Genomic DNA, 15,735 nt, shown 5'->3' on the forward strand with positions numbered 1-15,735 from the left:
CAGGTGGTGAGGAACAAATACCATATTGTCTCACCTTTAAGTAGAACATAATCAAGAAAAGAAAAAAGCAAACAAAATATAACCAGAGACATTGAAATTAAGAACAATCTGACAGTAACCAGAGGGGAAGGGGGAAGGGGTAATGGGGAGAAGGGTTTTCAGGAACTACTATAAAGGACACATGAACAAAACCAAGGGGGAGGGTGGAAGCAAGGGAGAGAGGCAGGTTTTGCTGGGGTGGGGGGGAGTGGTGGGGAGAAATGCAGACAACTGTAATTGAACAACAATAAAATAATTAAAAAAAAAAGAAAGATAGGTAAAGATATCTAAATTAAATTCAAGGAAAATTGTTAAGTATTCAATCAATGTTTAATTAAGAATTGCAAGCTTCAATTGACCTTATCTTCATTCCTGTCTTAAATTTAGATTTCAACTAATAGGTTTTTTTAAACTTTATTTTTATCTTAAAAGGTTTTCTTTAGCATTTACTACATAAATCTGATGTCAAACTAGAAGACTGAATATTTTTCATTTGGGTGTATTTAAAAACAAATTCTCCATCATTTTCATGTTTAATAAAGTGGTAAGACAGAAAAAATATATAAATAAATAAATAAAATCTTTTTTTTTGAAGACTTGGCCCACAACCCAGGCATGTGCCCTGACTTGGAATTGAACCAGCGACCCTTTGGTTCACAGGAGCCACACCAGCCAGGGCATAAATAAAATTTTACAAAAAAAAGGAAGAAAAAAAAAATATGGCCCAAATAAAACAACAGATCAGAACTCCAGAAAAAGAGCTAAATGAAAAGGAAATAAACAACCTATCAGGTGCAGAGTTCAAAACACTGGTCATAAGGATGCTTGAAGAACTTAATGAGGACCTCAACAGCATAAAAAGATCCATTCAGAAACAAAGGATACACTAATTAAAATAAAGAACAAGTTACAGGGAAACTCTGCTGGAATGGATGACGCTAGAATCAAATCAAGTATTTGGAACATAAGAAGCAAAAAACAACCTATAAGAATAACAAGAAGAAAAAAAGATTCCAAAAAAATTAGTATAGTATAAGCAGCCTCTGGGACAACTTCAAGAGGTCCAGCATTCCCATCGTAGGGGTGCAAAAGGAAAAGAGAAAGAACAAGAAATTGGAAATCTCTGAAAAAATTATGAAAGAAAACTTCCCTAATTTAATGAAGAAAATAGACATTTGAGTCCAGGAAGCACAGAGAGTCCCAAACAAGATGAATGCAAAAAAGACCCACTCCAAGACAAATCATAATTAAAATGCCAAAGGTTAAAGGTAAAGAGAGAATCATAAAAGCAGCAAGAGAAAAGCAGAAAATAACTACAAAGGAGTTCCCATAAGACTGTCAGCTGATTTCTCAAAAGAAATTTTGCAGGATAGAAGAGACTGGCAAGAAATATTCAAAGTCATGAAAAGCAGGCACCTATAGTCAAGATTGCTATATCCAGCAATGCTATCTTTTAGAATCAAAGGGCAGATAAAGTGCTTCCCAGACAAGAAAAAACTGAAGGAGTTCATCATCACCAAACCATTATTACCTGATACGTTAAAGGGACTTATTTAAGAAAAAGAAGATCAAGACTATGAACAATAACATGGCAAAAAATACTATCTATCAACAATTGAATCTAAAAAACAAACTAAGCAAACAAGAAGAACAGTGAGAGAATCATGGATACAGAGAATGTTTTGATGGTTGCCAGATGGGAGGGGTGTGTGGGGGAATGGGTGAAGAGGTGAGATTAAAAAGTACAAATAGGGGGGAGAGCCAAGATGGCGGCGTAGGTAGACACACTGCGCCTCCTCGCACAACCAGAACTGACAGAGAATCAAACGGCAAGGGGGTCCTACACCAAGGAAATAAAAAATGAATATTCATCCAGACCAGTAGGAGGGACAGAGACAGGCACCGGGGTGGAGAGGACTCGCGTGGCTGTGGCGGGGCAGGCAGTCCGACCACTAGCACACCCTGTGGCCCCACATTCGCGCAGATAAACTGAGAGGGCCGGACTCAAGAGTGGCAGAAAACGGGGCAGGCAGAGCAGTGGGTAGCACCCCGCGGCCCCACATTCGCACATAGATAAACCGGGACAAACGGCAGGGAGTGAGGCAGACTGTGCAACCCAGGGCTCCAGCGCGGGGAAATAAAGCCTCAAACCCCTGATTGAAAACACCTGTGGGGGTTGGGGCGGCAGCAGGAGAAACTCCCAGCCTCACAGGAGAGTTTGTTGGAGAGACCCACAGGGGTCTATAGCGTGCACAATCCCACCCACTCGGGAACCAGCACCAGAGGGGCCCAATTTTATTGTGGGTAGCGGAGAGAGTGACTGAAATCCGGTGGAGAGTGGAGCAGGCGCCATTGCTCCCTCTCGGCCCCTCCCCAACATACAGCATCACAGTGCAGCAACCAGCATTACCCAGCCCTGGGGAACACCTAAAGCTCCACCCCTTTAAGTAACAGACACACCAAGACAAAAAAAAAAAAAAGGCCAAATGACAGAACACTTCAAAGCTCCAGAAATAATTCAGCTAAGCAGCGAACAGATAGCCAACCTATCAGATGCACAGTTCAAAACGCTGGTAATAAGGACACTCACAGAATTGGTTGAATTTAGTCAAAAACTAGATGAAAAAATGAAGGCTATGGGAACCAACAGTGATGAGAAGGAAACTGGAACTGAAATCAACGGTGTGGACCAGAAGGAAGAAAGAAACATCCAACCAGAAAAGAATGAAGAAACAAGAATTCGGAAAAATGAGGAGAGGCTTAGGAACCTCCAGGACATCTTTAAATGTTCTCACATCTGAATTATAGGGGTGCCAGAAGGAGAAGAGGAAGAACAAACAATTGAAAACTTATTTGAACAAATAATGAAGGAGAACTTCCCTAATCTGGCAAAGGAAATAGACTTCCAGGAAGTCCAGGAAGCTCAGAGAGTCCCAAAAAAGATGGACCCAAGGAGGAACACACCAAGGCACATCATAATTACATTACCTAAGATTATACAGAAGGAGAGAATCTTAGAAGCAGCAAGAGAAAAGGAGACAGTTACCTACAAAGGACTTCCCATAAGACTGTCAGCTGATTTCTCCAAAGAGACCTTACAGGCAAGAAGGGGCTGGAAGGAAGTATTCAAAGTCATGAAAGGCAAGGGCCTAAACCCAAGATTACTCTATCCAGCAAAGCTATCATTTAGAATGGAAGGGAAGATAAAGTGCTTCTCAGATAAGGTCAAGTTAAAGGAGTTCATCATCACCAAGCCCTTATTATATGAAATGTTAAAGGGACTTATCTAAGGAAAAGAAGATAAAAAATATGAACAGTAAAAATGACAGCAAACTCACAGTTATTAACCACCACACCTAAAACAAAAACAAGAGCAAACTAGGCAAACAACTAGAACAGGAACAGAACCACAGAACTGAAGATCACATGGAGGGTTATCAACAGGGGAGTGGGAGGGGGAGGGGGGGAAGTACAGAGAATAAGTAGCATAAATGATAGATGGAAAATAGACAGGGGGAAGGTAAGAATAGTTTAGGAAATGTAGAAGCCAAAGAACTTATAAGTATGACCCATGGACATGAACTACAGGGGGGGAATGTGGGAGGGAGGGGGTGGGCATGATGGAGTGGAGTGAGGGAGGGGGGAAATGGGACAACTGTAATAGCATAATCAATAAATATATTTTAAAAAAAAAAGTACAAATAGGTAGTCACAGAAGAGCCATGGAGATGTAACAGACAGTATAGGAAATGGAGTAGCCAAAGAACTTAAACACATGAACCATAGATATGAACAATGGTGTAGGGACTGCTTGAGAAGTAGTGGGTGCTCAGTGGTGGAGGGCAAAGAGGAAAGAATCAGGACAACTGTCATAGCATAATCAATAAAATGTAATTTAAAAATAGAAGTTTATTTCAATTTTTTAAAAAATGATAAAGCAACACTCATTCACTGATGGTAGGAATGTAAACTGGAACAGCCACTATGGAAAACAGTGTGTAGGGTTCTCAAAAAACTAAGAATAGTTACCATATGACCCAGCAACCTCTCTTCTGGGTATCTACCCGAAAAATTTGAGAACATTTATTCACAACAATAAATGCACCCCTAAGTTCACTGCAGCATTATTAATGGTGGCCAATACATGGAAACACCAAAGGCCAAGAGATGGAAACAACCAAAGTGTCCTTTGATAGATGACTGGATAAAGACGTGATACGTATATACTATGGAATACTACTCAGCTGTAAGAAAAGATGAGATACTGCCATTTGCAAAAACATCGAAGAATCCTGAGATATCATGCTAAACCAAATAAGTATGACAGAAAAATTAAGAACGACATGATTTCACTTGTATAGGGAATATAAAACTGAAAGCAACAAATGAACCAACAAGAAAAACAAACAAAAACTCATAGACACAGACAATAGTATGGCGGTTACCAGAAGGAAGTTGGGTGGGGGTTAGTAAAGGGTAAAGAAAGTCAAATATATGGCACACAAGGTTTGATTTTGGCTGGTGGGTGCACACACAATGCAATATGCAGATGATGTATTATAAAACTGTACACTTGAAACCTATATAATCTTATGAACCAATCTTACCCCACTAAATTTAATGAAAAGAAAAACATAAAATAAAGAACCTAGAGTCAGTTAAAAAAATAAAAAACAGAATCAAGGGACAAGACCTACCATCTGAAGTTTTCCTTTCCTTCTTCTCTTTCAACATCTTCTGAGGTTTTGTTCCGGGAGATAAGCCTTGAAAATGTCACAGATTTAACCACATTCCGTATGATTAGTATTTATCTGATATTTTACATATGTGTCTGCCATCCTCACGGCTCCTAAGCTCAGAGCAAGCCATTTACCTTTGTATCTCTGCTCCACCTGAGCCCTTCAGTCAGTGCTTTACCGTATCAGACGCTCAAAAGTGCCTCTTTTTAAGCAAAAAGTTTCAATTTACATATCAGGGTCATGTGCCTATCAAGGCTATGCCTGCTGAAAGAATAATCCTTACATATTTCCACTCTATTGAATCATATACCACTCTGTAGAATACATTGTACAGAATGTTTTCATTTAGTAAAGATATAGGGGTAAATATTGAGCCAGTGATTCTTAATCTGGGGCCCATGTTTCTCTGAGGTATCCATTAATTCCCTGAAATTGCATATACAATGTTATATAAATGTATAAATGTGCATTTTTGGCCCCCCAAAACACTGTGGCCCCCCTCCACAGTGTTCAGTTATCAGAGTCTATAAACCAAAAGGAAGAAGTACAACACAAGTCTCTCATGACTGAGTAAAATTAAACAGGGAACTGCCCTCAGGAAGCCCAGCAGGGTTCTGCACTTCCCCACCACCACAGTGTTAACTTATCTTAGGGGGCACGGGGTGTACCTCTTTGTTCCTCTCCCATCTGCCTTGTGGCATCCCCTTTGATCCGAGCAGCCAGCTCATCGGCAAAGGTTGTGGGTCTTTTCTACAGGCAGAAGAGACCAAAAGAATCACTTTTTGTAACATACAAACTAGTACAGTTTACTTTTGAATACCTTACCAAATTTTGTAAATAATTATACAGAAATTGAAATGAGAAAACAGGGTTTAACTAAATGAATTTAAACATATGCTCCCTGTATACAGATCACCTGAGAAACGGGACTCATAAGGGTGTTCCTCCTAAGGGAGATGCTCCATATTTTATTTTATTTTTTTACATTTCAAAGAGCTACATAAGAAAATTATCATTAAGTCCTTGGGGTCGGGGGAGGAGGAGAAGTATTAAAGGTCTTAAAATTCTGAAACTGAATATATTTTGAATCATCTGACTTGTAAAATTGTAACATTTGAAAGAGAAAAAGTGACATTTGAAAGGCAAGTTGGAATGCTCAACCATTAGTTTCAAAAGTAAATGAAAATACAAATATGATATAAGATGGTTACATTTATAAATGACAATAACTGGAATGAGTTTTAGGTACCATTTCTATACTTTGCCAAGAAATAGTAACTATATTGTTTCTTACAGGTCTAGTATTTTCTTCAATGTCCTCAATATCTTCCTCCTCCTTCCCAGAGTCAGCGAAAATGTCACAACCATCATCATCCTCTTCTTCATCACTCATTTGTTCAGTGTGCTGGGTATAAACCACCAGATTAGAACTATTAGATAAGATCATCGAGCTAAAAAAGAAATACTGCTACTTAGCCTTTAGGCAAAATGGTAACTATTTGTTAAATGAAGCAAAAGTTATAAATCAGTACATATGTCAGAACAAATAATATACAAGATTTATTTTTAGCACAAGAATATAACAGCAAAATGAAATACTAAAAACATCCATCACTACAGAAATGATTAAACTAAATAAGTATCATCTTATCTTAATAAGAATACTAATAGTTTTTAAAAAATAAGCTATAACAATTAAAGAGATATCCAAAGCATCAGGTGAAAAAACTGAATGATAAACCGAGTATGATACTCTGCACCCCCCTCATCCCTACATTATCTCCACAGGCACAGATATACTTGTAAAAACAAAGAAAAACGCTTGGATGTGTACACTCACAGAACATAACACCAGTTACCTCTGGAGAGTGTGAGAAGATGAAGACTGATGGCTGACAGTCTGCCAGGCACCATGCTAAAATCTTTAGAACTCTGAGGTTAGCTATGGTACACAAAACCAGTCTATCTTTAACAATACAAACAAATGGTTATGCCAGTGCTTTTAATCACTATACTGTATTGTTTGAAAAACTTAATTTATAGATCTTAATAGTAAATTCCATAGAAAAAAATGTGACTTGATCATTAAAATTATAGAGACTAACCACATTTGTGAATTCAACTGGGAAAATACAACTACCAAGCAAAAAGTACTAAATCCTTAATTTGACAGTTGAAAACTTTTATGAAAAAATATTTCTCAATTAGGAAACAAATGCAAACTGGGACAATCTCTATATATGGCTGTACATATATTATGGTAGCAAAAATCATAATCCCAGTGCTGATGAGGCTGCAGAAAAATTGTTATGCGGGATGTGTAATCCAGAATGTCCATCAACAGCCTTTACTGTAACTCTACACCACTTATGCCTAAGGAAACAGTTCACATAAGCAAATGATTTTTATGTATGAAAATAGTGAATACATCATTATCTCAAAAATAAAGTGCTGAAAATAAACTATTTTCCATACACATTTACAGACCATGACAGCGTCAGATATTAATGTGCTTAAAAACATAGTTTTACAAAGCAAATTACAAAGACTATTTAAAATGACAAGAACAAAGAAACATTTATATTAATATAAAACAGCAAAAAATAAATTATGTATATTTTACAAAAAGAATATATCCTTAGAAGGATATTGAAAAACTAAGACAATGATACAAAAACAGTAAGAATAGAAGATTTTCGTCTTTTGAGTGTTCATGTTACTGCTATACTGTTAAATTTTAAAACAGGGAAAAGGAATTCAGTTTGGGTAACTGGGCCTTCTTTGAGAGGCTCTCTTCCTAATTTTGTTTTTTACTTCTTTTTTTCCCTAAGAAAAATTAACATAAAACATAAAGTAAAATTTTAAAAATATATACGAGAAATTAGCCTAAAAATATGAAATGCTTGAAGGAAAAATAGTTGTAAATATGAATAAATCCTTATTTTCAAGTAAGTTGTTCAAAAGTTATTTTACTATCTATTTAGTATATATGCTATCACTTTAACACATGGGCCTTACCTGGTTTTGACCACTGTCACTATGATTGGCAAAATCTTCATCTGACTCCTTTAGGGGGGAAAAGGCTCTGTTGTTAATAGAGGCTTTACTCAGAAGCACAGTAAATTTTGACTCTAAGCCTTTGGAGCTCATCAACACTTAGTCTCTGTACTGATTACTTGGTCACCTCAAGTATCAATGACAACTGGCTGTATCACCAAGGACTATTCCACTTCACATGTAACATTTTGGGGTTAATCAAAATATCTTTAACAATTTGTTCATGTCTCTCTGACTATTGAATTTGAAGTAAGAGTTGCACATTTGATTAACTTAATTATCCAAAGTTGATTTGTGTTATTTTACTTTTTAGACTCTACTGTTTAAATTCCCTTTTAAACAGGGTGATTCATCAGGCCCAAGAAGGGAACATCAGTATTTTCCACCAGCAATTACATAAAGACTTATATTAATGGCTAAAAGCAAAGGATTCACTAATGACCCAGTTATAGGGAGGTTATTTAAGGAAAACTTATTTCCTACTATTAGGTGTTGTGTTTGGAGGGCTGGCTAAAAGAGAGCAGGGAAAGAGGATGAGAGAAAAAAGGAGTATAAGCATACAATCCTATCTCCTTTTAGAAATCCATGCTCAAATGTCTCTATTCTTTGCAATAACAAATATTCCATCTAAAGGAACAAAGCCAGATACAACAGCGGTCAAGGTCCACAGACCCTGAGTCCCTAGAGCAAGGAGTCAGATTATATGCTGGACATGAAGATGGTAGTGGCAGCAACAAAGCTAAAACATAAGTGGATGCTTTAAGTATTTTTCCGGTTTAGAAGGTTTTGTAAGAAAAGTTTCAAATCTGGACACATTTTTCCTAGAATTATTCAAAGACAGAACTTACTCAGAGACTGTATCTCAGGAAGAGATCCCACCAAAATACCTAAGCTGTCCCCCTCCAAATATATTAGTGAAAAGAGGATTTGGTGGGGAGATGGAAGGAGAGAAACGGTAATAAGAGATTAAAGTAGTTTTCCTTTAATCCCCTATTAATTCCCCAAACAATAAGGAAATCCAATCCCAAGAGAAAAACTTCAGAAAATGGCTTCTATCACTGTTAAAAGATTTATGAAAATAGATTGCTAATTCACAAACATGTATTTACTTAGTCTGCTAAACACATCCTAAGTTTCCTGCCATTCATGACCTGGACACACTAAACAGTCCTTACCTCCTCTTCATTCTCTTCTTCACTGTCCACAATGCTACCACGGTCACTGCCTATTGAACCTTCTATTTAGAACAAAGATAAGGGTTACCACCAATATTCATAAGAAAATATGATTAGTTTCTTCTCAAAACCATAAACCACCACATATCAGCATCACAGAAATGTTGATAAAACTATCTGTACCATTAACTGGAATTAAAAGAATCTGCACTACAGCAAGGAATGAAATATTTACATAGCCTCAAAGTATCTCCCCTCAAGATACTTAATAATTACCAAAAAAAAGTGTACTAATTACAAAGCAAAAAAAATTGGCCTATACTCTTCAAAAATGTTATTGTTGTGAAAAGCAAAGCAAGTGTTTTGGGGGTTTTTTGACAACTAAATGCAGTGAGTGATCCTGGATTATATCCTAGATCAGAGGAAAGAAGTGACTGTAAAAGGACATCACTGAGACAACTGGAAAATATGAATGTGACTGAGGATTAGCTAGTAGTATCATGTCCAGTAAAATTTCCTGGCTTTGATCATTTTAGTGTGGCTATGTAAGAGAAATGTCCTTCTTCTTACAAAACACACACAGAATATCTGTTTGATGTCTGTCAGGTTCAGAAAAAAAATATTAAATATATTGAGAGAGAAAAAGATAAAACAAATATGGTGAAATGTTAACAACTGGGAAAGCTGGATAAAGGGTATGTGGGAGTTCTTGATACTATTCTTACAAAATTAATGTAAAGTTTGAAATTAGAAAATTTTAAAATAAAAAAGTTAAGATATAAAAATTAAAAGTAATAAAAGTATTTGGTACCAAGTATACCTTCACTGGATAGCTCTCCAAGACCTACATCTTCTTGCTCCATGAACAGCTTTGACCCAATTAAATAAGGTAAAGGACGATCAATGTACAGATCCTGCAAAAAATGTCAGAAAATAAGCCATTAAATATTTGGGTTGAAAAATAAAATTAACTTTCCATTTGATATCTTGTTCCATCTGAGTATCCCCCAAAACTACATAATAAAAGTAGATTGAAAGACAAATACCATATGATCTCACCTATAAGTGGAACCTAATCAACAAAACAAACAAACAAACAAAATATAACCACACACAAACATTGAAATAAAGAACAAACTGACAGTAACCAGAGGGGAGGCGGGAGGGAATAAGAGGAGGAAAAGGGGGAAGGATCGTCAAGGAACATGTATGTATAAAGGACACATGGACAAAGCCAAAAAGGGGTAGGATCAAGGGCAGGAGGTAGGGATGGCTGGGGTAGGGGGGAGTGGAAGGGGTAAAAGGGAGACAACTGTACTTGAACAACAATTAAAAAAAATCCTTATTAAGTTAACTTTAAAATCCTAAAAAATAATAAAGTAGTGACTAAGAAACACAGCAGGATTAAAAGTCCAACAAAAAAAAAAACCACACACACACACACACTGATTTTGATTTTAAAAAAGTCAAATTCTAGGTATACATGGCAAAATGAGGATGAATCAAACAAGTGCCAAGTTATATTAACAAAAGTGGCAAAAGCCTATAAAACATTTACCAGCAGTAACCAAACAGGGAAAGGGGCACAACTTCACAGCACCATGTTCAAAAAGAGGAGGACCAAGAAATCAGAAATTATGAACATTGGGGTGCATAGTTTCTTTTGGATTGGTGTTTCAGGGCTCTTAGGACATCATCCCAGCAGTGGAATTGCTAAGTGAAATAAGCCAGGCGGTGAGGGACAAATACCATATGATCTCACTTTTAAATGGAACATAATCAACAAAAGAAAAAACCAAACAAAATGTAACCAGAGACATTGAAATAAGAACAATCTAACAATAACCAGGGGGGAGGGGACAATGGAAGGGAAGGGTTTTCAGGAACTACTATAAAGGACACATGGACAAAACCAAGGGGGAGGGTGGAAAAAAGGGAGGGAGGTGGGTTTGGCTGGGGTTGGGGGGAGTAGAGGGGGAAAAATGCAGACAACTGTAATTGAACAACAATAAAATAATTTAAAATTTAAAAAAATTAAAAATTAAAGAACTCAGAAATTAGAAATTCTAGCAAGCTTTGGTGACTCCTAGTCCTACCTTCCACCCCTAAAAAGCAGCACTGATATGCAAAAATCAACCAATTCATCTATTAATTTTGAGATTCCTCAATAAGAGTCCTAAATTTGGAGAGAAGCACACTGAGGAAATAACCCAAATAGTTTTTTATATAACTACGAGAAAGCAGGTGGATATGTCCAGGTTTTAGGGAGGAGGTACAGACAAACAGGGCACACACATAAAGGGAATCGAGGACTCCTTCACACTGCATTGGAGCAAAGGAGAAGGCTGCAAGAGAGCACATAAAACACAAGCCAAACAAAAAAAAAAACCAGAATGGCAACTATGCAAATACCTATAGTCAACATAATGAACATAATGTCTAAAAGATGGATGTGAACCTATCAGTGAGAAAAAATAACTCAAGAAAGAAAAAATAAGATCCCCTAGAGGTTCACACTGTAATTTAGAAAAGTGAAGTTGGTAAAATAAGACCAGATGATAAAACATCAGAATGAAATGCAGGGGACAGTGCATATGACAATACATGTTGGAGACCCACCCATCACACACATTAAAAACTTAAGGACAAGAAAGCACTCCATCCCTAGACAACCTCCCATCTCCAGTGCTGGAGGAAAGCTGACTTGTCCTCTGAGAGGTATGATTCTTTGGCCACAATATCTCTTCTCTATGAAAAGACCCTGGGGGGCAAGGGAGAAAAGTGCTGAAGTTTCATACAACAACAGAAAAGTTTGGGAAGGTTAATGAAAGGTTAAAGATACAACAGCAACCAATTTATTGCAAAGAAAAGAAAGTAATAATGCAGCTGTCTGCCTTCCCAAGTCCCCCTGTAACAGAGAAAATGGTGTGTGACTTAAAAACTAACAAGTGTGGCCCAGGGAATACATTTCCCAGGTTCCATTGCTAACTTCTAAATCCTTACAGTAAAAACACAAGCCAGCAAGTGTAACAGTGCTAAAGGATCAGCCCCAACTCGGTCTGATGCTGTAAGCTCAAACTGAAAAAGAAATGTACAGCTAAATGAATGACTAGAAGCGTTTGTTTTTGCGGCATGTTTCAATTTGTAGGGCACTTGAGTATCACAAGAATTCTCAAAAGCAATACAGCCACTTTTTGTGTCTGAGTGACTCTGGTGTTGCCCCAATTGTCTCCTTTGCCAATCTGAGAAAGTAACAGTAAAGCAATAAATACCTATTAGACTAATGGTCTGTTCATGCACATGCATAGCAGCTTTTTTCATAATAGCCAAAACCTGAAAGGAACCCAAATATCTTTCAACGCTTCTGCAGTCTCCCTTAGCATACAAGCTACAGAATTCGGGTTCCTAACAATCTCAACCTTTCATGAGTATTCTCATCTTCAAAACCCAATTTAAGTCTCATCTCTTCCATAATTTCCCCAGCTTCGAAGTCAATCCTCTCTCAGGGTACTTATGATGGTGACTCTCACAGATGTCTCCTCTCCCCCCACTGTCTGGTAATGCTTCAATACGCATTTTGAGAGTAGGAACCATGCTCTGAAATTTTGTGCTCCCCTAACTTGGCATGCAGGCTTGGACCTAGTAAGTATTCAATCAATGCTCGTGCAAAGCAAGCTTTTCTGATGGAGTCAATACGAGAATGCTAAGTGACATGTTCACCTGCTAGAAGTAAAGTCCATGTCTTAGTAATTATGTGCCCAAAAAAAGTATCCAAAACACAACAGGTATAACAATAAATATTTGAATTACATGTCTTTACCTTTGGTTCAAGGATTAGTTCCACCCGCTCATTAGCATCATCTTCCTCAGAGTCTGAGTTTCCTGCTTTTATATCTAGTTGTTCAAATGCACTGTCCAATACTTGTAAGCCATAGTTCACAGCCTCCTGAACTTTAGGAATCAGATCTACTTCTTTCTGTTCCCGGGTCTTCTCCTACAAAAAAATACCATTCAGCATGGATCTTCAATATATTGATACCACCACAATAAAACACTGTGAATGTTCTCTAACGTCCAGACTCATGCTCCAAAAAAATCTAAATTAAAAACGCAGACTCTGATGAATGCCTTAACACAGACTTTGGAGTAAGTTTAAATCCCAAGTTTATCACTTTCAGGACATGGATCAAAGTAAAGGTCCCAGAGCTCCACATTTATCATCTATGAAAACAAAACACTACTGCATGACGGTTCAGCTAAATAACTCAGGTAAAAGTACAGTAACAATGAATGGCATATCACAAGCCATCAAATCGCACTTCACTTCCCTGCTGCAAGAGGAGTGAAGGGCCTAGAGTTTTAGGTTCATCATAACTGTATCCCACTATCCTTGGTTAATTAATGGTGATGTGGACAATTTTAGGAATTAAAACCTAGAAGAAAATATCCTAGTCAGAGGTATCATTTTTAAATTAGTTAAAAATAATAATTGGACAATTATAGCTATTTTATAAATTTGTTTCAAACCAAGAAAGGGTCAGTTTCATCTCTAATCTACCCTGTTCATCACCCTAAGAACAATCTACCCTACCCATCCCAAAAGTCTGTATTAAAACACCAATCTACTGAAAATAGTCCACAGGTCTCCATTTCCTACAATAAAGAGCAGCTCTTAGTGACAGTCCCTCATACATTCAACTATGTTATCAATTGTAAGAAATATTGAAAAAAATGTAGTGTCATTCCCCCTCTTCACAAATATTCTAGAAAGTGATACATAATTATAGAAAGAACCAAACCATACAGTGTTGTTTTGAGGGACAGAAAGGGAAAATCCAACAAGAATTTTACACTTTTATCTCAAATATGGAAGTGTTTCTAATTTAGCTTTTTTGGTTTGGTTGCATCTGATACACTTGCTTCTAAATAGGTAACACTGTACTAAGTATGTGGAATGTTTGTGAAATAAATGTGTAACAGCTTTTTGAAAATAGTTCACTAAATACCTTTACTTTGCAATTGAACTTTGTCTTGGTGTAAGGATACTACTGCATGTAAACAGTTAGCAAATCCCTGAGTACTATAAAAAATAGTAATATTAAAAAAATTTATTTTTTAAAAAGGCTGAAAATAGGGAGAACTGTAGCTCATTTCTAATATCCCTTCCTAGTCCAAGAGTTTCATACATTACAAGTAACAGTTACTGATAAAGTACCAACTTTTTCAGGTGATTTATATTTTTTAAATAAGTTAGAGCTGAATCAAAGATACTCTCATAATAAACTCAGTCATATCCCATTGTGCTTTCCTGAGTGGGAGGAACAGGGTATGACTTCTGCTAGAGAGTCAAGAACATTTATCTAGTCTTTGGCCTATGATGTGAGAACCCAGGAAGAATAATACAGGAAGCCACAGAGAGGGAAAACGTAGGAACTGCTGCCCCTCAACTCTTTAGCCGGATAAAGTCCTCCAGCTTCCACTCCTCCCTCTTTAACCTTCCTCTTCATAAAATTCTAGGTACATCACCTAACTCGGAACCTTAGCTTATGGCACTCTTTCTTGCTAAATGGCCTTAAAATCTGGCCTTTCTTTCCTTAGCTAACTAACATCTCATGCTTGAAACTTTTCTCTGCTATCTTACCCAACTGAGCTCTTTTACACCTGAACTTTCGTAACAGTCAGCAGCCATAGAGCTCTGACATGCTATATATCCTGTCACCCCAACAGGACTGCAACCTCCTAAGGTCAATCTCCCCACGTCATCAGCTCCCTGCAATCTTCCTAGAGTCAATAACATTCACTCCACCATCTTCATCCTCTGTACTAACACATCCTGCAGCACTTAGGAGTCACTCCAATGTGTGTGGTCTATCCAGCATTCATCTTATCGTCACCTTTAATTGGTAGGAATAAGAAGCAAAGGGGTCAAGAAAGGCTAGGTTAAAAAGTCTTCAAAGAACTTACAAACTACAGCCCAACCTCTGGCCTGTAGCTGTATAGTCCTCAATGTAAAAATGCTTTTTATATTTTTTAAGGGAAGGGGAAAAAGGAAAATGAATAAAAGAAAAAAGACTAAGAAGAGACAGACCAATGAGGCCAGCAAAACCTAAAATATTTACTGACTGGCCTTTTTTTACAGAAAACCTCTGTTGAACTGGGCTCTATTCTTAAGTCAGAAGGCAGAAACTTTACTATATATTTCTTAATATACTAAATTTCAGAAGTAAAAGTGTTTAATTACTGGGCTAACAGAAGCAGTCTTCCCTATTTCCCCAATATCCATCCCCTGCCAGCCGCATTACAAATCTCCACCATTTTTCATCTCTTAAGTCAGGAACTCAACAGAAAAGGAATATAATGCAAGTACCTGTTCCGCTTTTTCTGCCTCAGCCTTGAGAACCGGCTCCTCTACTTCTTCATCATATACACGCTAAATATGGAAGCAAGTTCATTTTTAAATGGTCAAAACATCATTTGGAATAAATCACAATGAAAGAATTCAGTATACAATTAAAAAAAAGGATGAATTCAATACATGATAAAGACAAGGAAGAAACAATTACTTAACAAATGGCTGAGGCCACTAATCAGGGACAAAAAAACCCCAAAGATCGGTAGTCAATTCACCAAAAACTAAGTTTAAAAAAAAAAAAGAAGACACAACCGACTAGGAGACATGAAAGGAAGTTCAATCTCACTGTTGACCAAAGAGTCACAAAAACAGT

The 15,735-nt window shown here is 37.1% G+C and overlaps 1 protein-coding gene across 2 annotated transcripts; it reads right to left on the minus strand.

Annotated features, from left to right (window-relative positions):
• Positions 1-3,400: 3,400 nt before the first annotated feature.
• Positions 3,401-15,524, minus strand: LOC128780124 (WASH complex subunit 2C-like). 2 transcript variants are annotated; one of them, XM_053917923.2, is made up of 8 exons: positions 15,378-15,514; positions 12,831-13,004; positions 9,831-9,924; positions 9,011-9,072; positions 7,797-7,844; positions 6,073-6,183; positions 5,447-5,528; positions 3,401-4,802 (listed from the first exon to the last, which is right to left on the minus strand). In XM_053917923.2, the coding sequence occupies exons 3-8, from the start codon at positions 9,871-9,873 to the stop codon at positions 4,657-4,659; spliced, it is 492 nt and encodes a 163-aa protein (XP_053773898.1). In that variant the 5' UTR covers positions 9,874-9,924; positions 12,831-13,004; positions 15,378-15,514; the 3' UTR covers positions 3,401-4,656. The 2 variants fall into 2 exon arrangements, with proteins under 2 accessions (XP_053773898.1, XP_053773900.1); XM_053917925.2 differs by lacking the exon at positions 7,797-7,844 and having other exon boundaries at positions 15,378-15,524.
• Between the last annotated feature and the right edge of the window lie 211 nt (positions 15,525-15,735).

This window comes from Desmodus rotundus, unplaced genomic scaffold, assembly GCF_022682495.2.
Source record: "Desmodus rotundus isolate HL8 unplaced genomic scaffold, HLdesRot8A.1 manual_scaffold_480, whole genome shotgun sequence".
NCBI classification, from domain to species: domain Eukaryota; kingdom Metazoa; phylum Chordata; class Mammalia; order Chiroptera; family Phyllostomidae; genus Desmodus; species Desmodus rotundus.